The sequence below is a fragment of the Engystomops pustulosus genome, chromosome 3, assembly GCF_040894005.1.
Source record: "Engystomops pustulosus chromosome 3, aEngPut4.maternal, whole genome shotgun sequence".
NCBI lineage: Eukaryota > Metazoa > Chordata > Amphibia > Anura > Leptodactylidae > Engystomops > Engystomops pustulosus.
The window spans coordinates 105,073,041-105,099,193 of NC_092413.1; the positions used below are offsets into that span (position 1 = coordinate 105,073,041).

General features: G+C 42.5%; 1 protein-coding gene across 4 annotated transcripts in view; it reads right to left on the reverse strand.

Annotated features, from left to right (window-relative positions):
- The window catches only part of DCBLD1 (discoidin, CUB and LCCL domain containing 1), an 81,257-nt gene that overhangs the window by 12,192 nt on the left and 42,912 nt on the right, over positions 1–26,153 (reverse strand). For 2 of the 4 annotated variants that reach the window (XM_072141712.1, XM_072141710.1), the window contains exons 2-8: positions 22,236–22,454; positions 13,347–13,484; positions 12,237–12,288; positions 11,970–12,042; positions 8,870–9,003; positions 7,193–7,233; positions 1,485–1,691 (exon numbers count right to left, since the gene is read on the reverse strand). In XM_072141712.1, the coding sequence (XP_071997813.1) occupies positions 1,485–1,691; positions 7,193–7,233; positions 8,870–9,003; positions 11,970–12,042; positions 12,237–12,288; positions 13,347–13,484; positions 22,236–22,341 (751 nt within the window). In that variant the 5' untranslated portion in view covers positions 22,342–22,454. Of the gene's footprint in view, positions 1–1,484; positions 1,692–7,192; positions 7,234–8,869; positions 9,004–11,969; positions 12,043–12,236; positions 12,289–13,346; positions 13,485–14,685; positions 14,724–22,235; positions 22,455–26,153 lie in introns of those variants that run through there. The other 2 variants (XM_072141713.1, XM_072141711.1) reach the window with 2 other exon arrangements.

Genomic DNA, 26,153 nt, shown 5'->3' on the forward strand with positions numbered 1-26,153 from the left:
CCATCACACCCCTACTATGCCTGCCGTGAGACACAATCTGGCGCAGACTATTCTGTTCCTTGTCCTCTTTTGTGCATTCTTTGGGGGCAATCTCCATAGGGGGGGATTTCTAAACTAAAAAAATTTACATCAGGAGACATTTTAGATATTTCGGATTGGACTGGTTACACAGGTTTTCAAATCCTTCATGGGAGGACACCGTTATGGGAGACGCTATCTTGTTGGCGTTGTGCCGGCACCAAGATAGCGTCTCCCATAACGGTGTCCTCCCATGAAGGATGTTTTATACAGCTAAGCGGTGCTTGGAACAATCCTGAACATAAGGCTTTGGAGTTAGGGCATTGTTGCCCAGAAACAATATGGCAGAATCTGTAGTTATTCCTCATAATAGAAGGTGTCTAGGCACATGCGCCAGATTGTGTCTCACGGCAGGCATAGTAGGGGTGTGATGGGAATAGGGAGATTTGATTGGCTGGTTCTACCAGGAAGTGTTTCTACACCTGCAGACATGCATAGTGGGATTATTAGGATTCCAGGGAACAGGATCTAAGAGCTGTGTAATGTGTGAGGTACAATCCTTCACTTGCACTAAATAAATGATGTTTTATGGATTTGATAAAAGTCACTGCTGGAAAGTAAAAATGTGTTTTTGAATGTACACATTATGATCACATGGAATATGTATTGCTGTGTTGAGATATGCATTTGATCACATGATAATGTCACATGATTCTTATATACAAAGAGATTTGTATATAAGAATGAACTTGTATCCTTGGCACTTGGCTTGAGAAAGGATTCTGAAGAGGATCCGAAACGTAGCACTTGGGTGAATAAAGTACCCACTCTTTTATATTGTGGTGTGCAGCCTATTTTTTACTTTTATGTATGAAGAGGTGGAGAGTCAAACCACTGTAAAGGGCGAGCACCCAAACTAAGCTTCTTAAAGTGGTGCAGCTGTGAACTTTATTAATATACCTGCACATGGATAAAATCGCTGGTTGTGGCTTGCTGCGCTTCTGTTCACAGAGGATCACACAGAGGGACAGTGTTGGCGGCTTCTGAGTCCTGACACTGTGCCCTGCAGCGTACACTCCGATTGGATCATTGCGCACAGCACAGTTAGTCTTTATAGGCCAACTTACCGCCTCCTCATCCTGCTTAATAGTTCCCAGAAAGGACATGTCGCCATCATAGTAATTTTAACTAGCATCATTGCCTGCATGATGCCGCCCCCCTCGTCCACCAGGGGGTGCTGCCGCCTGAGGCAAGATTCTCAACTCGCCTGATGGTAGGTGTGCTCCTGCTTATAGTTGAGAGTTGCAGTGACACAACAGGTCACAGTAAATGAATCCATGCTACTTCTGTGCTGCCACACCCCTTCAGTCAATAGGGGTCAGACCTTCACAGATGTCATATATAAAAGTCCTCCCAAACAAAATGTTTACCCACAGACTTGCTTTGGGGGACCATTGAGGACTTACCAGTTATTTTCCTTTTGTCTCCCAAATCAATTTCGAGCCATTCCCTATCAGACTCATGGGTTGATGCCCACGATGTACCTAGGGTGTTGAGCTGTGCCCTTCCAGGAGACCATTGGATTACTTCACCAGTCTCGCTGCTCCACTCCCAGGATGAGGTAGCTGAAAATTTGTCTGCTCCATGACCTCCAGTAAGAGAAGTGCTACAATCTAAACAAGATGAAGTAGGTATTAGAATAAAGCTTTTGCTAACTGTTCTATTGGCATGAATGTCTTCATTGATCTCAGGAAACAGCTATGTACTCTACAAGTAACTCTAGAATATGCCAGTGGTGATCATCCTCTTAATGCATTCATGGTCAATATACGAGGAGACATCTTGCTTAACAAGGAGGGCACACCCATTTCTGATCAATTGGCCAATATCTCCATGATCAAGATGATATATGTTGACAGATGAAAAGCATGAATATGTAAATCTGGTTAAGTATATGACAGAAAAAACTTATGCAGATTTAAAGGGGTTTTCCCACAAAGACAGGTTAAGCCTTATCCACGGGATAGGGCCTAAATTGCTGATCAGTGGGGGTATTAGTGCTGAGACCCGATGGACCACTCCCCGCTCCTCAGACTAATGGAGGAGACAAATTGTGGAATCCAGTCACACTGATTCTAGTTGCTTTTTAGTAATGCAAATATGTGTAACGTTTCGGTCAATCCCTGACCTTCGTCGGACACAATTAAACGGAGCGCTCCCCACCACAGAGCGGACTCCCCACCATTCCCTCCAGCGCTACCCGCCTGCACAGCAGCAATGCACGTCATACATACCGTTTAATTGTGTCCGACGAAGGTTAGGGATTGACCGAAACGTTACACATATTTGCATTACTAAATAAAACTACTAAAAAGCAACTAGAATCAGTGTGACTGGATTCCACAGTTTATTTACATATGGGATACGGACCCTATCCAGAGCACCTGAAGCGATCATAGTATCGGTGTGCGGTACGACTCCTAGACAACGGATGGAGGAGACAGTCGTGAATGACAGTTCTGCTCCATTAATCTCTATGGAGCTGATGGAAATTGCCGAGCGCCGACATAGAGATTAATGGAGCAGAACTGTCATGCACGGCCGTCTGCTTCATTACTCTTATGTTTTCGCGATCTGTGGGGGTCTCGGCACTGATCAGCAAGTTAGGTCAACTTTTAAAATCATGCTAGCCACTCTGTGCTGCAGCTTCACAGGCTGCTAAAGTGACTGTTTGGCCGTCCAATATATGAGATTATAGCAGGCAGAGGGAGGGAGAAGTGCTGAGGGAGCAGGGGGAGCGTGAGACAGTGTAAGAGCCTGTGAAGCAACAGCATGCAGGGGATCTGGTAACACCACCCCCATTCAGAGCCCTTCTGGGTCATTAGCAGCATTTTAAAATAAGAAGGAATGAGACCATGGATAACAAATATGAGAATATAACAGTCACAGTATCTACATCTATGAGGAAGTGCTTCTGGTTTAGCACGCCAGATTTTAATGGTAGATTTCCTTTAAACACACGTGACCTGATGGGAAGAAACCAGTTTGCAGATGATTTCTATACAAATGTGAGGGTCATTTCCCATGTATTTCTTATGTATATGGTATATGTTACTGATATTCAATTATTTAGTGACCCGATTCATGCTGAAGTAATATCCCTGCATAAAATGATGTAACCTTGCTGCACATCCAGCCATTGGACAGTACATCAGATGGGGCAGCCCTGAAGGCAGATTTAAAATGTGGAATTTGAGTAACCTTCACAACATTGCCTGAACAAGCTAACTATTTTACAAAGCAGCTGCAGATGCATTCTGACCTCAGGTGACTGATTTCTCAAATCCTCCACTTTCCTTGCCAGGCCATGCTAATAACTGATCTGAAGCCTGCTAAAGTATTCTTCAAGGCCAAATGTGTTCTCATTAAGGCCAAGAAGTAAAGTGGTGGTATGTAGTGGTTCTGAAAGCACAGGTGAAGTCATTAAAACTATTATATATTGATTCATGTACAAAATGGGGCACTTATACTTATATACACTAAATTAGAAATGAAGAATCCAAGAAAACAGCATTCCAATAAAATGTGATTACATTTCAGTCTCTCCATGGTAAATGGTTAGTTAATAAACTAATCAAATTGTATTGGAGTGCTGCTTCCTTGGATGCTTCATTTGTGGTTTACACACATACCTTGGAGGTGTCCACCCTATCCCTGGACTCAGTCGTTGATTAACAACATTAGCAATGTATCCTCACCCATTTATTACATTCAGCTCTAGGGTTATCACCCTGGTCCACCTCAATGTTTTGCAGTAATGACGTGTCTATACACCTCACGAAGAATGACAACTAGGCAGCCATAGGAGAAGCTGAAACATGAGAGTGGTAAGGGGGGACCTATAACGTTTGAATTTTATGTACTAGTATTGATGTAGGAGGTTAGTGTAGTAATGTGAGATGGGAGGGGCTCAGGAGTAGATGTCACTTCCTGTCCTGTATCTCTCTTTCTTTTTATCTCCCTACAAGAACAGAAAGAAACATGTCTGACAGACTCAGCAAGTACAACACTGGGGTTTACCAGGTTATATCACTCTGCTGTCACCACATACACATCACACACCATCAGTGGCGTAACTAGGAGAAGCAGGGCCCCATAGCAGATTTTTGCATTGGGCCCCCCTTAAAAATATTCATACATACACACACGTTTATACAATCACTAACATTTACACACTTAAATACACAACATAACATTCTACACTCACTTTTATACACTCGTCCACACAAACATACGTATACACTCATATGCACACATTTATATACTCATATGTACATTTATACACTAATACATACAGTATATACAAACTCCCTGTACATACATACAGTATATATGCATCAAAGTTGCATGCATACTGTCTATATACACACATACTGTGTATATATACAGTATATACACACACACAAAATGCATATACATACAGCATATAATCACACATTCAGTATATGCAGCATATACACACACACAGCATATACACACATACCATATACACACACAGCATATACACACACACACCATATACACACACACACACCATATACACACACACACACCATATACACACACACACACCATATACACACACAGCATATACACACACAGCATATACACACACACAGCATTAACGCAGCATACACACACACACATATACACACCCACCCACCATATACTGTGTATATATACAGTATATACACACACAAAATGCATATACATACAGCATATAATCACACATTCAGTATATGCAGCATATACACACAAACAACATATACACACACACCATATACACACACACACACACACACACACACACACCATATACACACACACACACACACACACACACACCATATACACACACACACACACCATATACACACACACAGCACACACACAGCATACACACACACAGCACACACACAGCATACACACACCCACCATACACACACACACCCAGCATACACACACACACCCAGCATACACACACACACACAGCATACACACACACACACAGCATATACACACACCATACACACACGCACACCGCGTACACACACAGCATATACACACACATACACATATATAGCATACAATCATTAACTATACACACATATTTAGGGACTTACATTTCTAGCAGACCGGCTGATGTGTAGTGGGGTGGGTCGGTCAGGTATCCTGCCAGCCTAGGAAGTGTGCCGGCCGGGCAGCCACGGCAGCAACATGGCGGCCGAGGAAGCAGTGTGGAGGAAGGGCGGCCGCGGGACCAGGGTGCCAGGACGGGCGGCCGCGGGAGCAGCATTGAGGGCGGTGAGCCGCGGGAGCATCATTGAGTGCCGGCGGACAGCTCCCGGACCAGTGTGCCGGCCGGACGGCTGCAGGAGAAGTGTGCCGGCCAAGCAGCCGTGAGAGAATCATGCCAGCCGGGCAGCAGTGTGCCGGCCGCGTGGCCTTAGGACCAGGCTACCGGCCGCGCGGCCATGAGTACATTATGCAGGGCAGGCAACCACAGGAGCAGTGTGGAGGACCATGGGCAGCTCCCGGACCAGTGTGCCGGCTGGGCAGCCGCGAGAGCACCGTGCCGGCCGGGCAGCCGCGGGAGCATTGGAGAGGACCGGGCACCCGCGTTGCGAACGGTCAGGTCAGAAACTCCGGGGCGGGCGGGATAAAGAGGGGGCGGGCCATGGGATTGATCTTTACCTTAATGCGCCGTATAGCAGGGCCCGGGCGGCGTTCAGACCCGGAAATGCAGCGCAGTTGCAGACATTGTGATTGTGCCACTGCCCGGGCCCCTGAAGCTCACGGGCCCCGTAGCAACCGCTATGGCTGCTACGGCGGTAGTTACGCCACTGCACACCATGTACTTGGTCAGACTCAGCTACAACATCTTATATGAGAAGACTTTCTATCTTAGGAATTAATAATTACCACAGGAGCGTCTCCATGTCTCCTCGTGTATCTGCTCCCAGCTATGTATTGAAGTATGACTAGTGGTTCTCTAGATACTAGGTACAGTATTTATTGTTGTCTTGTTACATGGGCCTGAATGCAGAAACAAAAAAGTTACAGGAGATACAGTGAGATATTCCCACAGGTGGGGAGGATGGAGTTCTAGCTGCTTTTGGTGTATAGTACTTTTCGGAATGTATTTAGCTCCCCAGGCATTATTCATTACAGATTTTGGCTGTACTGTATCCTGTTTCACTATATTGTCAGACACGTTTTAGTAGAGTATATCTGTAAAAGTTTGGGGGTCCCACAATGCCGCTAGTTTGTGCAGGTTGGTTGTGTTGGTAGTTTTCTCAACACTTTCTTAGTTCTCCCATTGTATTCCTATTGATAGGATTTTGTGGTTTGGTGGCAGTCAAGTCCATTTAAGGTGTCAAATGGCCTCTTGGGTGCCGGTGGAGGAGTCAGGTGGAAGGTGCAGGCAAGCTATTGGTGGATTAATTTAGTTTATAAAGGATATAAAACCTCATGGTGGTGAACAGGCTGGAAGTGGCCAGCCTCAAGGGTCCAGTAATGGTAAAAGCAGCCAGGGGCAGGCACGGTAGTGAAGAACAAGGGATAATCTTCAATAGGGTCTTTGGTGCCCTTAAAGTATACTGGCTCTGCTAGAATGGCAGCCACAGTGTGCCACCCCCTTTATTGCTGTCTGGCCGGGTGCTGTATGTCAGACAGCTATGGATTGAGGTATTGGTGAATCCCACCCCTAGCATGTCATCTGACTCCTCCACTGATTGTTTTATTACAGTGATTTTAATAAAGCTGTGGGCACTTTGACCCATTAAGTTATGCGGTTGCGTATTTTTTCCAGACACCGTCTAAGTTGTTTCAAAATAAAGTGAGGGTCCAACCCATATCCGCACGTCATGGTGACTGGAGGCAATGGTCACACAGGGTGGATATATGTTTTGTTCTTTTATTACAACTTTATTTGTAGTTAATTTGCAATTAATGAAATGTTTTTTCCTATTAAACACTTGTTGTGACAGCTAAACTGCATTGTATAAGCACATCAGGCAGCCCACTGTTATTGTAAAACCTGACCTGGAATGAACAGATCACACAAGTTCAGCTACAAGGACACATGTAGATGTTTACAGTACATTATTCTTACCAAGACTGTTAAACACAAATCTCCGATCTGAAAGTGATCCACTGCAAAATAAAACAAAAGAGCAAAAGAGATTAGTAGCAGCTAGACAAAGCATTCCTTCTCAAGGCGGGTAATCTCATTATGTGACAGCATACAGAGTGCTGCTCCTATCATTGTCCCACATGACAGATGATCATTCAGCAATCAGGCCTTTGCCCTTTGTATGTTTGTGTAGAGTACTCACAGTGTCACAGATCATTGTCATGTTTATTCAGTTTTTAGGGGCTGCATTTAAAGTCCTATCTTGTGGTGACATAACAGCTGTTCCAAAGCCAGCGGAGATAGGGGGCATATCATTTCCTCTTCTGTCAAGCGTCCGGTTTAAGAATACTCACAATATACCAAAAACAGCTTGTTTTTAAGTGAAAACTAACCTGTCTAATGTAGTATAGTGCCTAGTGGTTATATTTACACACAGTTTGAAAACATAACTACAAAATAAAATCACCTAATTTATGACAGGGGATAAATGTAGCTCTACTCTCATCAGACTGTGTTCACACGACTGTAATAGAGCCGTGAGTTGGTGGCACAATTTGCGATCCGATCACAGCCCCCCATAGTGGTATATGACACCCCAGCACCCCGAGCCGGGTGGCATGTCCCATATTCAACTCCATTTGCAGCATGGTCACTTTGCTTTTCACCCAGCTGTGTACTATGCCCTGTCCACACATGGTCATGTGCACATAGCATAGTAGGAATGTTTTAAAGGTGTAAGGTGATAAACACAACCCCAGAGATCGCAAGCTCTTGAGGGCAGGGCCCTCACTTCTACCATTTCACGTTATTGCTCTGTAATGTATCATTTTGTTTGTACATGTACCCAATAATCTGTAAAGTACTGTGGAATATAATGGCTGTATATAAGATGTATTATTATTACAAGAGGAATTCCCACTATGTACCCCTTGTTCAAGTAGTGGTTAACAATCTGTAGAACATACTTGAATAGTTGCAATGTAACATTACATTTCACCTACAGCAGCAATGTTTTTTATATGCAGTTACTTTCCTCTTAAATAAATAAAGGACAGAGGGAATTCCAGCCTGTAGTCTTTGGTATTTGTACTGTATTTACCTCGTCTTATTGACACAAGTCTTTAGCATTTAACCCCTAACAATGCCCATTATTGGTCTATGACAGAGGACACTATTGTGAGCCCACACTCATGAAGGGCACTGCTAATTACTTTAGTCAGAGTGCCAAGGTCAGGGCGGCACTGTAAGGAAGCCATTCATAACTATATCCTTACAACTCATACCATTACTATATGCATATTACCATGTCATGGAAATGTATGTAGAACTCTGACTTGGAAAACATGGACACCGAATTACTTCTAGCTAGGCAGCGGATACATCATTATATACAAGTCTATTTATCTGCTGCTCACAACAAGTTACAATGTCGGACTCCTTTACATACATTTTATTCAACAAATTTTAAAATGGCTCAAATTTTTTCATGATTTATTACCAAAGCAAACCTATAGCAAGTTTAAGAACGGCAAAACAATATACTCTCTGAAGTTAAATCTTAAACACATCAAAATGAGAATTTTAAGACCGGCCATATACTGAAAAGTTAAATAAGATAGAAGCAGTAGGGTTTATCAATTAACATTTTTAACTTACTCCTTTGAAACAATTCCATTGGCCATGACTCCTATGTATCTACTTGCACCTTTGTAATGGGTGAGGTGAATCTGACCCCCGAGTTCATCAGCAATAACACCAGCGTGAATTGCTGCTTTGCACAGCAATGAAGTCTGCAAATAAAGATTGGTAAATGTTTGGTCATTTGTATCATGATATTTTACTGTTTTAAGAAGCTGTTAGAAAATAATTTTACTTAAAACATATTGCTAAACAGAAATTGTTGAAAGGAAACAACTACAACACACCATTCAAAATGAACTCGACTGCATAGCAATGCTCACTGGGCCAAAGGCGACCCTACCCTTAGGCTATATCCACACTGCCGTTGCCCGCCCGTACCGTACCGTAGCGGGCAACGGCAGCGTACAGGGAGAGGAGGAGGAGGTGAGCGCAGCTCACCCCCACCCCTCTCCATAGCAACCTATGGCGCACGGCGCCATATTACGGGAAAAGATAGGACAGGTCCTATCTTTTTCCCGGGTACGGAACGGTACGGTGCCGCACGTGTGCTGCTCCGTACCGCTCCCGTAGGGTGCCGTGCGCCCATAGGAGTGTATGGGGGACGTATATCGGCCGTATATACGTCGGCCGTATATACGCCCCCCATACGTTAGTGTGAATGTAGCCTTACTAAGAGTGTTTTCATAAATATATAATTTTTTTTTTCCAAAAAGTTTACATCACAAATATGTTAAAAGTTGCTACAACCACACAGGGATGCAATCTATATGCAAGGTTTGATTCTTGGAGGAGACAACAGAACACATTGCTACACAATATAGGATGCCGATGAGAAAAATAGACAGAAAGTGTTTTTAATGCTGACTGTGGAGGAAAGAGCCGAGAAATGATCTTGTTTATAGGAATAATAGCCGGCCTGTCCGTCATCCTCAGGACACTATGGCAGACCTCTGTCAGGTGTTACTATCCTGCCACATCTGTCTGTGCTGAAGATGGAATGGATTTACTTAGGCAGCCTGTCTGTCAGCTGTCCAGCCATGCACAAACACAAGGCAGACTACAGTGCAGGCATCTAGCTTCACATGGACAGCTCACTTGTCTACTCAACCGCTCATAGCTGAATAGATTATTTCCAAGCTGTTAAGGATATAAGTATATGGGAGTCTATTTTAGGACATTATAACTATGCTCCTGGCATCAGCAATAAATGTATATTAGGATTGTAAATGGTGGATCTTAGTCAAGGCTTGTCTGAACATGAAAATATAGGAAAAATGTCAGAATTGAAGGTTCCACACAATCGGACTCCTGATAACTTTCTCTGCCAAGTAAATGTTTGCTTCTCGTACAGCACCAGCATATTTCACAGTACAGAAACTTTGCTTACAGCTGTCCATTTCCCTAGAGGAGCTCACTATATCTTTTCTTTTTAATGACACATACCCTCAGGATTAATTTCATTGGATGCCTAGAAACCTTTACATTTCTTTCACAGAATAACCCCTTTAGGATATCTTCACATGTTATGGATTGTCATGTGAAAAATCAGCCTGAAATCTGCATCAAAAATGCTAATTTATAATGTGCCTTTTTGATGCCCGTTTGTGTTATTTATGGTGCGTTTTTGAGGATTTACATGCAATTTTTTTTTTACCTTTTTTGTTTTACCTGACCTGACAGTATATGAAGCAAAATTCTTTGTGATGCAGATTTTCATATGCCCATAGGCTTCAATGTAAAATAATGCATAGAAAATCAGCAATGACGCATAAAAAAAGCAACATCATCAACATTTTATTTTCCGTATTGAGTGATTTCTGCACAAAAACAAATTATCTAGATTATTTTTTCCATATCACATTTACCTTAATGCCACACAAATAGCCTTAGGGTAACAATGCTGACCACAGAGCCACTACCAGTCTGGTGTAGAACTAAAGCCTACATACAGCAAATTCCACAGAATGAAATTTACATAACCAGCTTTGGCTGAGAAACAACATAACCAAGATCACACAGATACTTTAGCAACTAAGAGATATTCACCCAAATCTTTGTCCTTGGATTTTAAATGCAGGAAAGAAGCTTTTGCAAACTGTAATCGCCTTTAATTCATAGTGTGAAAGAATGCAAAAAAGAACACCAAGTATTTGTTCTATTCATACTAGGATCTTGCTGAAAATGTTAAAGATAGAATACATGCTCTGGGCCATGATTCTGCTAAGCCATGACACAGCAGATCCTTAGAAATAAAGTGAAATGTAAGTGCAGTTTTACAAAAATTCTTACAGTTTTTAATGTGACAAACATTTTATAGAATATTGAAAACTATGTAAGAATGAATAAAAGGGTTAAAGGCTGTCCAAGTAATAATACTGTTGAACTACCCAGAAACTGGAATGATACATGAACGTGTCATCATACATAGGACATACATGATAAACAGCATATGATGTTGTACACAAGCCCTGCTGGATCATAGTTTCAGGGTGACAAATATGGATACTTGGTTACAGACTTCCCTCAGCACATCTGAGACAACAAAGTCCTGTAAGTATAATGACTGAAACTCGGAATTATCAGTCACCCATTGTTGGGAAAGCAGACAGTACAATTTATGGACATGGGGAGAGCACCGAGAGCTCTAATGTCATTTTGATCACCGTCATCTATAATTGTCAGGTGTGGCAATCTGACGGCTTCTGGTTTTGTTTCTTCAGTCAGCTGAGGATCTTCAAAGGACTTGTGGGACACACCAAGCAATCAGTATGTGACATGGGGGGTGAGATCTTAGAGGTCACTAATCTCAGCTTCCTTCATGTGGTTGGGTGGTGACTGTATCAGCATGACGGGTGGGTACTTGCAAGCTTTTCATTAAAGTCACTGGCTTTCAGTCTGTACTTTACCACAGCCACCTGACCTTGACATGAGGAGTTTCATATACATCTCACCTACCAATTGATGTACTTTCTCACAAGCAATAATAGCACCGGTAAACAAAACAATGTAGCAAGGGGTTGATAAGTCCTTCTGAGGTTTTCTCAATCCCCAAACCATACAAAATTAGTTTCAACAGTATTTTCAACAGTATTCAACAAAGTATTTTAATACTTACATCTCGATATCCTTCTTTCACATCCCCCGATATATCTCCTGCTACATCTCTACAGCCAGCTGGGCAGAACCTGCTGCAAAAAACAATGCAATACAGATTGTATGTTATATGTGACATAGATGGAAGATATGCATGTATGTCCAGTTTATGTAGGGAGACATTCACTTCACGTATAGTCCAAATTCATTTTGTTATATATAACAATGCAAAGCCAACTATGGATTTTACCTAGAGAAAGTAATCCTACAGCCACTGTAAAAATTTTACCTGTATTCAATATCTGTATAATGGTTGGATCGGGCCAGACAGGTGATCAAATCTGTTGTCAAAGAAAAAAAATAAATTTACATTTCACAAGATAAGACAATTTCATTCTGTCTGTACACAATGTACACAAAAAAGCTCTTAATGCTAAGGCTACATGCACACTGACGTATGCCCCGGAATATGTCGGCCGCAAAGGGAGAGCAGGAGGGTCCCCCTCCCCTCACCATAGCGATCCATTGCGCATGGCCCGTAACATGGGGAAAGATGGGACATGTCCCATCGTTTTCTCATGTACGGAGTGGTACGGTGCCACACGTGTGAGGCACCGAATCGCTCTGTGCGGCAATGTTTTCATAATGTTGTGTGAATGTAGCCTTTGATATTAGGAAGAACCTTCTGTTATATGGTGGGCAAGCCGTTGTTGGTTTACAGTGTACAGTATTATTATTAGGATATCAATAAACATAAGCTTAAAAGAGAACCAGTCAAGACATTAAACCAACTGAAGGTCCTTGTGGACCTGTGGTTTAGTGTCACAAATCACCCAGGAGTTGACTTCTATAAGGTGCATGGGACTCATGCGTTGTGATTCATTGAACTATATACGTTTGTTGTTTTTTTTTGTGGCCATAGAGAAGAAAAAAGGCAATTTGGGACACTAAACCACTGGTGGATAAGGATCTGTGGCTGGTTTAGAGTCTTTAATCGCCCTGACTGGTTAACTTTATGTCCCCATCTACAATACGTAAAAAACATCATCATTTTATCTTCATCCTATCTGCCATGTGTATATCCAAAATATACTTCGGTAACGGAAGAGAAAGATAAAAGATAACTTTTTATATTTCTACATGGGTCTCTTAAAATAAAATTTACTACAACTGCTGTCAATGTAACTAGCAAGAAACAGACAAAGGAAGATGAAATGGGATGTTTCCTATTTGTGCTATCCACCAGTGAGAAGAAATTCCCTAGACATATGCCACAAAGTGTTATTAACTGGGAAATAAGATAATAGAAATGTCATGATAGTGACTTTTGTGCTCTGTATTTTTAAACTAATGTATATAAATAAAAATATAAAAGATGCAGTATAGTTACTTTCATTACCTGGATGATCGCTACTGGCAAAGTTGATTAAAAATCCACGGCCTGACACATGGAGTCTGCTCTCAAATCGGATCTTGGCTTCATTGGTGTCCAGGTAAAGCTCTTTCAATGCCGTATTCTGGTTTCCACAATAGCTAGCTAAAAATATAAAGATTTAAAAACTTTTAATATTTTTGTTCAGATAACCTATAGAATAAGATATTCTGAGAATCTTAATAAGCTTCATGTACCTTCATGACTAGAGAACATGGGGTGGCAATGTGTACTATTACACAAATCTCAGCTATAGATGCATGGCCCTGTAACCGTTACCATCACACACAGTAGGGCTTTATTTATAGGCGTTGTCTGGGAATATGAAACATTTTATATAGTGTTGGGAAGGGGGGGGGGTGGAGAGTGTTAAAAATGAAAAAGAACTTATACTTGCGTCTCTCCCTGCTCCCATTCTGCCATGGCACTACTCGTCACTGCTGGCTTCTGTTTGTAAACAGAAGATGGCGGTTATGCGCATCTACAGATTCTAAATGTATTTAGAAGCTGTAGATGCACATATACAGCTGCCCTCCCGCTAGTGCACTGAACCTCATGCAGTAGCAGGAATGCGGCTGTAGTTGTATGTCGATGACGGTCTCTGTATACAAAAAATAAAGCCGGCAAGTAATGGGCAGCACCATGGGAGCGATTTTATTTTTTAAAGCCCCTATAACCATACAGTATATAAAATAATTCATATTCCTGAAGAAAACTTTAAAACCTATATAATGCAAGTTATGAAATAGAAGTTACGGTAGTCTTATACCACTTATACCGGTAAGCACAACATAACAGAAGACATTTACTACTCCCAAGCAACATGGTTACAAAGTAAACAGACTCCATTACATTGCTCTGGACTCTCATCTCTATTAACATTCGAGGAATATCAAAGTAGTAAAACCAAATACTCAGAAACAAAACCATAAAAAAGTACAAAAGCAGAAGACATTGATTTATTTATGGTGTAAAGGGATCAAAATCCATTGTAGTCGGCACTGGGCATTTGTATTGTGTGCCCCAAATGAAAAGCTACATATCCCAAATAAAGAGCTTACAGGTGGTTTCCAGGTATCTGAAAATTACCAGCTTTTCAACAGTGTTCATTTGTTTAACATATGTTTTAGGAATTTTATATCTATGATATAAAGGTGTGTGTGTGTGTGTGTGTGTGTCTGCTAAAGAAATCTGCATAGTCACGTTTGAGCACCAAATTTTGTACAGTCGTTCCCGGTACTCAGGGAACGTCAAAGACTTTGAGCCGAAATTTTCACCCTGAGCTTTCCAAAATACACTTATTAACCAGCATATACAGGAGCCATTGTCTGCTGCTGTGGCAGTTGGAAGCTGAGCCACGATTGGTTGCCGTTCTGCCACAGGCCATTAATATGAGCTCTGATTTTTGATTGGTTACTATAGGCAATGAGTATTCGACAACTCATGAATGAGGTAATATAGACAGAGATACAGAGATAGGGGGAGATTTATCAGAAGCGTCTGAGGTAAAACGGTTTCAGTTGCCCATGGAAACCAATCAGAGATCAGCTGTAGTTTTATAAACAGCTGTGCAAAAATGAAACTTGAGCTCCGATTGGTTACCATGGGCAACTAGAGCAGTTCTGCACTTCTGATAAATCTCCCTATAGACAAAAGTGACAGAGCGGGTCAGAGACGGTCACCGACAGAGATGGTCAGAGACAGATAGATACATGTAAAATATTTTTTTGTTAACTCATTCTATTTTGTTATAGCTAAGAGAAGTTATTTCAGTGCCAGGATTTATGGCTAATATAATATAAAGTAGTAGAACCTGTGATTTTGACTCGGGCAACTCTGACTTTATAAGTGACTAACATTTGACAATTTTTAGGGATTTTCCATGTAGCAGTCAGCTCATTAGATTACAAGTGAAGATAACACCTTTGTGATATCATCTATTGTTAGTAGTAGATGCAATAATGGTGTTTACACTTACAATTTGGACACTTTATGTCTGGAAAACTCTTCATAGACCTCAATCAGTCAATCAATACCCTCGACCACTGCTGCCCTTGGCCAAGAGACTGCAGTAAATCATATCTGTAATGGCAGTCTCTAGAGCTCAGGCAATATGGAAGTGCCTGCATGTCCGCAATTAACGGCCCAATCACAGACAGCTGTTTCAGCCATAAGTAAGGCATAAACTCATGGTTCTAGTTATTATAGAAGATTAAATTAAAGACAGAATTCCTCAGAGTGCTGATGGTTTATTTGGTAAAAAGCGGATGACAGTGTCCTTTTCAGTCATGACATAACTTATAGATAATTTAGTCCACGTAAGAAGCCAGTAGCATTACAAGCCAGTGGCTATTGATGACACCGAGAGTATAGATAGCAGACACAGCTACCCTGGAGGAGATCCATAATCACAGAGAGAAGTAATAGAGGTGTCAGGCACAATCTAGAAGGCGAGCTACAGACAGGCACAGAGGATTAAAGCACTCACAGTCTGAGGCAGATAAGGGCAGTCTGACCATGAGGGGCACAGTCACCTTTATCTTTCCTCTCCCTTCATTCTGCTCTCAGGGCTTGTTGCTGCAAATAACTGATGGACCTTCCAATTCATCAAGACTAAATCACTATCCATACTCAGAGCCCAAGGGAAGGAGCAGAGGTCGAGGATGGAGACAGATATTATAGAAATACCAGCTATATTTTACCTCATATTGTAACAGTAAAGACTCTATACAATATTTAAACACTATATTAATGGCAAACACTAATAAATGGCAGCTGGTCGTATAATTGAAACATTAAAACTATGCATACTACAAAGCAATGAAACTTTCCATCATTAACCCTATACCTGGAATGTATTTTTCAGCTGCTGAAAATAACATCACTGACAGTAATAACACATGTGTACGACGATTCCCGCTTCCTTTTCTGGGGGCACATAACAGACTAACATCCGTTCTGACATATCTTCCCTGTGTACTCACAATACAGTCTAATGTTATACCTTTGTTCTGATTCTTTACGTCATACATAGGCTAAATAACAGGAAACCATCAGTTGTCCAGCAATGACTTTAACCCAAACATGAAGATCTCAGAAGAATAAGTCATACATAAAAAAACAGACACAATGACAGTGTACTGTAATAAGAGATAAAAATAAAAATGTAGAAATTACTCTCTTTGTCCTTTATAAACAAACACACGTCAGGTAACATTGTGGTGAAAATTTCAAGTGGATTCCCATTCACAATTCTCGAAAGGGACATAGTAGCAGACCACTAAAAATCCCTGTTTCCATAGACAATTGTGAATAGGATTTGCTCTTTTGTGATGAAATATAACCATAAATGGATATATATTCATTTCTGACCTTGACTATTTGAAGATCAGAAGGTGTATATACCATATGTACACCAATAGTTGTTGGTGGTGAAGAATTTCTAAAGAGCTTTTCAGATATGCAATTACAAAGCAGCCTTTTGGATAGATGTATACAAGGTGAATTCTATATGACCAACCCCATGCAATAATAAGACACATGGCCAGGGGATGTGTACCTGAAACAAAGAGTCTAGTGAACTGACAATAACTAATGGAGACCAGCTGCAGATACACAGTTGTCACCTCCTAGGACCAGCACTCCATGAATCACTCAGCATGTAACAGAAAGTGAAGTCAAGTCTAGATTTGGCAATGTACTCTCATCTTTACCATTTTTTTTTACTATTTGTTACAGGTTGTTATAAGGCAAAATTACTGTTGTATATACATTTGTTTTTATTTCTGTTTACAGTTATTAATAGGTATTATCGGCAGTAACTGTTTATTGAGTTTAAAACTAAAAATTAAACAAATCTGACACTATAGGGTGTAACTAGGGGAGGCAGGGTCTGCATGGGACCCTGTCTCCACTCTTAAAAACATATGCATATTTGTATGTTCTCACATGCGAGTGACAATCACATAAATCTATACAATTATATACACACACACACAAAGTGCTTCACTCATACACATTTATACGATCTTACACACATTTATATAATGGTGCACATTCTCCATTTTTTAGTGTGTCATGTCAGCTGCCAGGGCCCCCTGACATTTCAGGCCCCACATCAGCTGCAATGGCTGCTACCCCTATAGTTAAGCAGCCCCTGTTGACAATGGGTGTAACTGTCAAAATGATCAAGTAGGCAATAACTTGCTGTGTGGACTGCTAGGATTCCAACTCATCATAAGAAAGGCAGGGGCGTTGCTAGGGTGGTAAAAGATCCGGGGCACGGGCCCCAATGCATGTGTATTGCACTTTCAGTAATGCCCCCTCCTGTACATAACCCCCTCACATGTGGTTGTGCCAATAACAAGGTTACTTCCAGTATATACAGCTACAGAGAACAAAGGAGAAATCCCCATCACCACATCTTATGTTCCTCATTGTCCCTACATCTTGGTTCCCGGGCAGTGTTATCCTGCTGCCGCCCCTAACAATCTCCCCAAATACTGTAAGGCTGCGCTCACACCTTTGTCTTGCATTTAAACAAAAACCAGGAGCGTGTTACCCATCACATGTGTATTACTGGAAAATATATGTGATCAAACCGAGGCCTGTCCTAGTGCCATGTGTGAACACGCTCCAAGAAATGTCCCCCACACAGCCCCCACTAAGTAATGTGCCTCACACAGCCCCCCAGTAATGTCCCCACACAGCCCCCCAGTAAGTAATGTGCCCACACAGCCCCCCAGTAAGTAATGTGCCTCACACAGCCCCCCAGTAAATAATGTGCCTCACACAGTCCCCCAGGAAATAATGTGCCTCACACAGCCCCCCCAGTAAATAATGTGCCTCACACAGCCCCCCAGTAAATAATGTGCCTCACACAGCTCCCCCAGTAAGTAATGTGCCTCACACAGCCCCCCAGTACGTAATGTGCCTCACACAGCCCCCCAGTACATAATGTGCCTCACACAGTCCCCCCAGTAAGTAATGTGCCTCACACAGCCCCCCAGTAAGTAATGTGCCTCACACACAGCCCCCCATAAGTAATGTGCCTCACACAGCCCCCCATAAGTAATGTGCCTCACACAGCCCCCCATAAGTAATGTGCCTCACACACAGCCCCCCAGTAAATAATGTGCCTCACACAGCCCCCCAGTAAGTAATGTGCCTCACACAGTCCCCCCAGTAAGTAATGTGCCTCACGCAGCCCCCCAGTAAATAATGTGCCTCACACAGTCCCCCCAGTAAATAATGTGCCTCACACATCCCCCCAGTAAATAATGTGCCTCACACAGCCCCCCAGTAAGTAATGTGCCTCACACAGCCCCCCCAGTAAATAATGTGCCTCACACACAGCCCCCCAGTAAATAATGTGCCTCACACAGCCCCCCAGTAAATAATGTGCCCCACACACAGCCCCCCAGTAAATAATGTGCCTCACACAGCCCCCCAGTAAATAATGTGCCCCACACAATCCCCCATAAGTAATGTGCCTCACACAGCCCCCAGTAAATAATGTGCCTCACACAGTCCCCCCAGTAAATAATGTGCCCCACACACAGCCCCCCAGTAAATAATGTGCCTCACACAGCCCCCCAGTAAATAATGTGCCTCACACAGCCCCCCAGTAAATAATGTGCCCCACACAATCCCCCATAAGTAATGTGCCTCACACAGCCCCCAGTAAATAATGTGCCTCACACACAGCCCCCCAGTAAATAATGTGCCTCACACACAGCCCCCAGTAAATAATGTGCCTCACACAGCCCCCCAGTAAGTAATGTGCCTCACACACAGCCCCCCAGTAAATAATGTGCCTCACACAGCCCCCCAGTAAATAATGTGCCTCACACAGCCCCCCAGTAAGTAATGTGCCTCACACACAGCCCCCCAGGAAATAATGTGCCTCACACACAGCCCCCCAGGAAATAATGTGCCTCACACAGCCCCCCAGTAAATAATGTGCCCACAATGTTCTCCCCCTTCCCTAGTCCCTGTCATGTTTCTCACCTCACAGATGCAGCTCTCTCTCTCTCTCTTTCTGTGCGCTGCTTTCCCCTGCAGGTCATGTGATCATGACATCATCACAGGTCCTTGGCCTCTGGAACTCCCGGAGGCTAGGTCCTTGCAGGGGAAAGCAGCGCCTGCACTCGTTCTCATCACGATCTGAGGACACAGATCGTGATGAGAACGAGAGGGAAGGAATCTCCCGGGCAGATGATCTGCTGACCCGAGGAGATTCGGGGCACTGGCCAAAAGATCCGGGGCACGAGCCCCGGATCTTTTGACCTAGCGACGCCCCTGAAGAAAGGAGATCCAATGTTCTTATACCAAAGGAGAAGAACATTGCTAACACCTTCATCTCTACGACTGCTAGAGAGAACCAAACGCTGCACTTCAATTGTGCCCAGCCTACTTATTGTGCCAATTTAGGAACTGGAGTTGAAGGAATATGCATTGATCTACTGAAAAGAAAGGATACATAAACTCCAGTCTCAGTCTTAAAATTCTTAAAGGGGTTATCCCAGGAACTAAAGTTAGGCCCTATCCATGGGATAGGGCCTAACTTGCTGATCAGTGGGGGTCTCAATGCGGACACCCCCACAGATCACGGAAATATGGGGTCCCATGTACCCCCAGTCGGACCCTCATCACTCCATCAGACTAATGGAGCAGACGACCAAGCATGACCGTTCTGCTCCATTAATCTCTAATAGTCTGACAGAGGGACGAGTGGTCCGATGGTCGCGATCTGTGGGGGTCTCAGCACTGAGACCCCCACTAATCAGCAAGTTAGATCCTATACTGTGGATAGGGCCCAACTTTAGTTTGTGGAAAACCCCTTTAAGAGAAAATTAGGGGCTTGTATGGTGAAAATAAGGTGCAACAACATTGTCCTTATGGTAATGTCTTGTGACATGAACAGCTGTTTGTAGAAGCTCAGAATGAACAAAGCATGAAACAAGCACAACGGAAAACAGAGGTCACCTTAGGGTAAGAGGACATATGCTCAGGCTCCTTAAGCTCCACAACACAACCTGTTAACGGTTAATTAATTGTAAGAGAGATAACACATCATTCATCTATAATCCCCTCAGAGTTTAGCAGTGGGCTGCAGTTTATCTACAGCAAGTAAACCAGCAGAGTATTAGAAGTGTGCAGAACAATGTCACAATATTAGCAGTGAAGATCACAGGCTGGACTTCTGGAGAGGCCCTCTTACTTGTCCCTTTCAGTAAATATTCTCCATCAGGATAGAGCATGCTCTATATTTCCCAGTGTGTGCGGTCACCTCCTCCTCTCCAGCGCACAGTGATATGCCCGTGCCGCTGTGTTGCCGGGTGGGCATACGGCCGTGTGTATGTACTCTAACTGTGCCGTTTCTACTCACAATTTCTGAATAAATAGGTGTCCCTGCATAGTCTGATACTAGCAGCTCTGATTGGATAGTGTCAGAGGTTGCAGGAATACTCCCCCAGCAGACAGGTCAAGAGAGATGACTGCACCCTCATTTCAGAAATGAAAAGATAACAACAGAAAACAATGTAATATACTTTATTAAATAAACTCTTCTATTTGTATTTCACTTAAGACTGATCTGAAGTCTCTATGCAAGATAATCCAGGGTCACTTATAGATCCAGGCACTGTGTGATAATTTTCTTATTTCTGTTTTCCATGGCCTCCTTCCGTCTAAAATAAACTTTGTGCTGAAACTTCCTTTTATACAAGATTACATCAGACAGGGGGAGCAGTGAAGTGCTGAAGGAGCCGAGTGGAGGGGGAGACATTGTAACAGCCTTTAAAGCCAGATCAAAAAGGGGCTAGGGTGGCTCCTCAGGCATATTAGGCCACCCGACCACGATGCCTGGATCTATGAGTAAGTGTTCCTGGTTTATCTTGCTTGATTTTGACGGTAGATTTTCTTTAAAGTTAACCTTACACAACTAAATATTTCACTTAATATTTTAATCTTTATCTGTACAAAGTCAAGTCATAAGAAGTTTCATTATGACAGGTTCCAATAGCCTTTTCTAACATGAGTATAATCAATCTTCAATGTAACAAAAAAACAAAGTAGATTAAAAAAAATACCTGGGTCCCAGCAAGACAGCACCATCAAGTCAGGTGGGTGTCAGTTTCAATGCACCAAGTCCCTGTATATCAAGTCATCCTCTATCATTCTCCCTTATTCCCCTCCATCCTCCTCCCTCTACCTCATACCAGCAGGAGATTGCAGTGGTCCGCTCACTTAGACATGAAGGAGAGAGCAGTTTTGGAGCAGGAGGGAGGGGAAATGATGGAGTAAGATGAAGGATGACTTATTTACACAGGGACTCGATGGATTGAAGTAGAAATCCACAAGACTCAATAGTGCTTGCTGGCAGTGAGACAGGTATATTTTTATACGTTTTTTTTAGCACATAGAATATTGATCATAAAAAGCAATTTTACACTCATGATAGAAAAGGCTATTGGAACCCATCATCAGGTAGTAATGTCAAACCCAGATGACCAGTTTCCTTTAATAACCTCTTTTTACTTATCTGCAGTCTGTGTCACTACTAAGAAAAAGCTGCAAAGTAAAGGAAAAAAAGGAGGGGGAGAACAGGAAAAATAAAGTACTTTGCCTTCATAAAGTTTACAATCATCTGAATTACTGATTTCTGTATATTTGTGCGAGGTACCAAGTGCCATTTCTTCTTCTTGCAAGTACAGAGACAAAATGTTATCTGATGACAGTAGGAGGAACTGATCAACTGTAATTCAGTACATCATATTTACACATCATTTACACATATTGACCACTTTTAGGGAACACATATTCACATAGGTAAGGGCAAGCTTATAAACTTACCAACTTCCTCATCTGATGATCCCTTGTAAATTTTAAGATGAGCAGATTCACAGTCTTGGGATTCTATATCTAGGTCTGCCAGCTTCAGGTAGAGACTTTTACCCATGGGCACCCGGATCGTCACTGAACACTGGGTGTAGTTTGGATAGGTGCCAGGATAGTTCTTAGAAGCTATTGTTCCACTTTCTTCATTGCTTGCAATGTGTCCACAACCATCCACTGTAACAGATAAGCAAATTGATGAATACATTGAATACTTCCCCTTTACTGTATTTTGCACATTCTGTGCTTTGTAAGGGAGATAAATCTACTGTAGGTAATCAGTTGTGTCTGGCCAGTAGGTTTTTACCCCTGCCTGAGAAAAATAATCCCTTTTTGGGTACTTTAATCACTGGCCTGAGATTTGAGGAAACAAATGATGCACAAGATGCCAGACTCCATCACAAAAGGCAACAGTGGCATTTTCCTCCAGTATTTCTGTACCATGCACAGAGAAGCTATATCATCTCCATCCACACCTAATAACTGTTTATTCATTATATACATGTAGCCTCAGGGTCAGTTTACACAATGGTATTTAACCAAAATATCAGGATTTCAGAGGCAGGAAAGTGGAGCTATGACCCCTTATAATAAAAGTGGGAAATGCTTTAGTATGAAAATATTTTTTCCCCTTTTTTATTGACTAGATAAATAAACGGATTATTTTTTTCTTACTTTGACTCCCGATTCTTAGTTGTTCATTTCTAATTACAGCTCTACTGTTACCACACTATACTTTGACTTGACCGCTTAGCCCATAGTCAATGTAATATGCATCAATCACATCTTTAAGTCAGTGACTGTATAAAGTATTTTATGATAATCCATTACTGTGGTGACTTAATCCGCACATTGGTCGTCAATTCAGGCTCTGTGCTTTGGCCATACAACTTTCTCACTTAAAGTTGTAAGTACATGTATTCTCACCATGTTATCTGTATGAGAAAGGTGTGGAAGGACTCCCTGGGAAGATATCTTATGAATGTAACCCTGAGAACTTCCTCATTTCATTCATTTCTGAGTCCCTCCCAACCCAACCTTGTTATTCTATATCTATACCTTGCACACACTGTATTTGTTTGCTATGCATACATAGATAGAAATAACACAAGATTCTTTTAAGAACAGTGACAAAAAATGTGGCAGAAATGCAGCTTTCATCAAGTCCCTCCTAGGTGGCGACACTGATGTGTAAAAGTTTTATAAAACAAAATTTCATGTTTTTCAAGTTTTACAACTTAGTCACATTCATGAGATATTGGTGTAAATGCCACTATATAAAGTAGCAGTGGCCCCTCCTGTGTGTAGAGTGTGACTTCTACTCTGTAGCCAGTGGGCCACGTGTATCATAGTTTTGTCTCTCTAAGGTGAATTTTAAAGACATTTGACGGCTCTTTTTTGCTCCTTATGTATGATCCTGTCTTTTTACTCCTGATACATGTTCAGTTTTTCCTATCCTGGTAGGTGAAAATTTTGGCTTCTTTTTTAATACTTTTTGTTGCAAATGTTTCAAATCCACATAGAGACAAGCCAGGTGAGGGGGTTATATACAGGAGAGGACACAAGCCATGTGAGGGGGTTATATACAGGAGAGGACACAAGCCATGTGAGGGGGTTATATACAGGAGAGGACACAAGCCATGTGAGGGGGTTATATACAGGAGAGGACACAAGCCATGTGAGGGGGTTATATACAGGAGAGGACACAAGCCATGTGATGGGGTTATATACAGGAGAGGACACAAGCCATGTGATGGGGTTATATACAGGAGAGGACACAAGCCATGTGATGGGGTTATATACAGGAGAGGACACAAGCCAGGTGAGGGGGTTATATACAGGAGAGGACACAAGCCAGGTGAGGGGGTTATATACAGGAGAGGACACAAGCCATGTGAGGGGGTTATATACAGGAGAGGACACAAGCCATGTGAGGGGGTTATATACAGGAGAGGACACAAGCCATGTGAGGGGGTTATATACAGGAGAGGACACAAGCCATGTGAGGGGGTTATATACAGGAGAGGACACAAGCCATGTGATGGGGTTATATACAGGAGAGGACACAAGCCAGGTGAGGGGGTTATATACAGGAGAGGACACAAGCCAGGTGAGGGGGTTATATACAGGAGAGGACACAAGCCATGTGAGGGGGTTATATACAGGAGAGGACACAAGCCATGTGAGGGGGTTATGTACAGGAGAGGACACAAGCCATGTGAGGGGGTTATATACAGGAGAGGACACAAGCCATGTGAGGGGGTTATATACAGGAGAGGACACAAGCCATGTGAGGGGGTTATATACAGGAGAGGACACAAGCCAGGTGAGGGGGTTATATACAGGAGAGGACACAAGCCAGGTGAGGGGGTTATATACAGGAGAGGACACAAGCCAGGTGAGGGGGTTATATACAGGAGAGGACACAAGCCATGTGAGGGGGTTATATACAGGAGAGGACACAAGCCATGTGAGGGGGTTATATACAGGAGAGGACACAAGCCATGTGAGGGGGTTATATACAGGAGAGGACACAAGCCATGTGAGGGGGTTATATACAGGAGAGGACACAAGCCATGTGAGGGGGTTATATACAGGAGAGGACACAAGCCATGTGAGGGGGTTATATACAGGAGAGGACACAAGCCATGTGAGGGGGTTATATACAGGAGAGGACACAAGCCATGTGAGGGGTTATATACAGGAGAGGACACAAGCCATGTGAGGGGGTTATATACAGGAGAGGACACAAGCCATGTGAGGGGGTTATATACAGGAGAGGACACAAGCCATGTGAGGGGGTTATATACAGGAGAGGACACAAGCCATGTGAGGGGTTATATACAGGAGTGGAAACTACTGTTAATTTGGGATTTAACATGTTTCATTTTTTTTTTTTTTAAAGTATTTATTTTTGCAATTTTTGAAATTTTATACAATTACAATAAACAAAACCAGAAAACAAGATTGTCTGCCACATATTTCCTTCCCCCCATTACAGGATTATTATACAACAGCCATTGTAACAATCAGGTTCTTGCTGTGTTACAAAACTACCTGAGGGATATTACACAGTAGATAACAGCAGGATACTGCAGCCAGACATCTTGATACAACACAAACAACTATTGACACATAGACAATCAGTCACACACACACACACACACACATACCAGCACGCTCAGTCTCCTTCATCATGGAGAGGAGTATATGTCACATGTGATTATAAGGCAGTATGGGGAGTCACACACACACACACACATACCAGCACGCTCAGTCTCCGTCATCATGGAGAGGAGTATATCTCACATGTGATTATAAGGCAGTATGGGGAGTCGCGCACCATCTGGACCAGATGCGATCAAACTTCTGGGGACACTTCCTGTTGGTATACAGGGACCGGTAGTGGGGAATGACGCTGTTAATAAGTAGCATCCATCTTTTTAATGGAGGGGGCTCCTGGTCCTTCCAGGTCATCACCACCACTTTTCGGGCGTAGTATTTTTTTAAAAGATTTTATTTATGAATTTTCCATTTTTAAAATTCAACAATAACACCTTAAAACATTAGACTACGGCGCAGCGTAGTGATACTTGAGGATAGCAGGACAGCATAGTCAGATATTGCAATCGGTCAAATAGCATTCTAATATCAGAAATAGATGACCATATCAGTACATATACAGCATGTAAACGCCGCAGTTGGAACTTAATGAACAAACATTCAAGCACCCATTCATGCAGACATACAAAGACATAACACTAACTACACAACACTCCACCCTCTTCACCAGGGGTTCAAGCCAGACAAAAGGATACGTTTATGATATCTACTTTACACCGCAGTGTTAGAGTTCATGTTCCATCTAGACCAAAT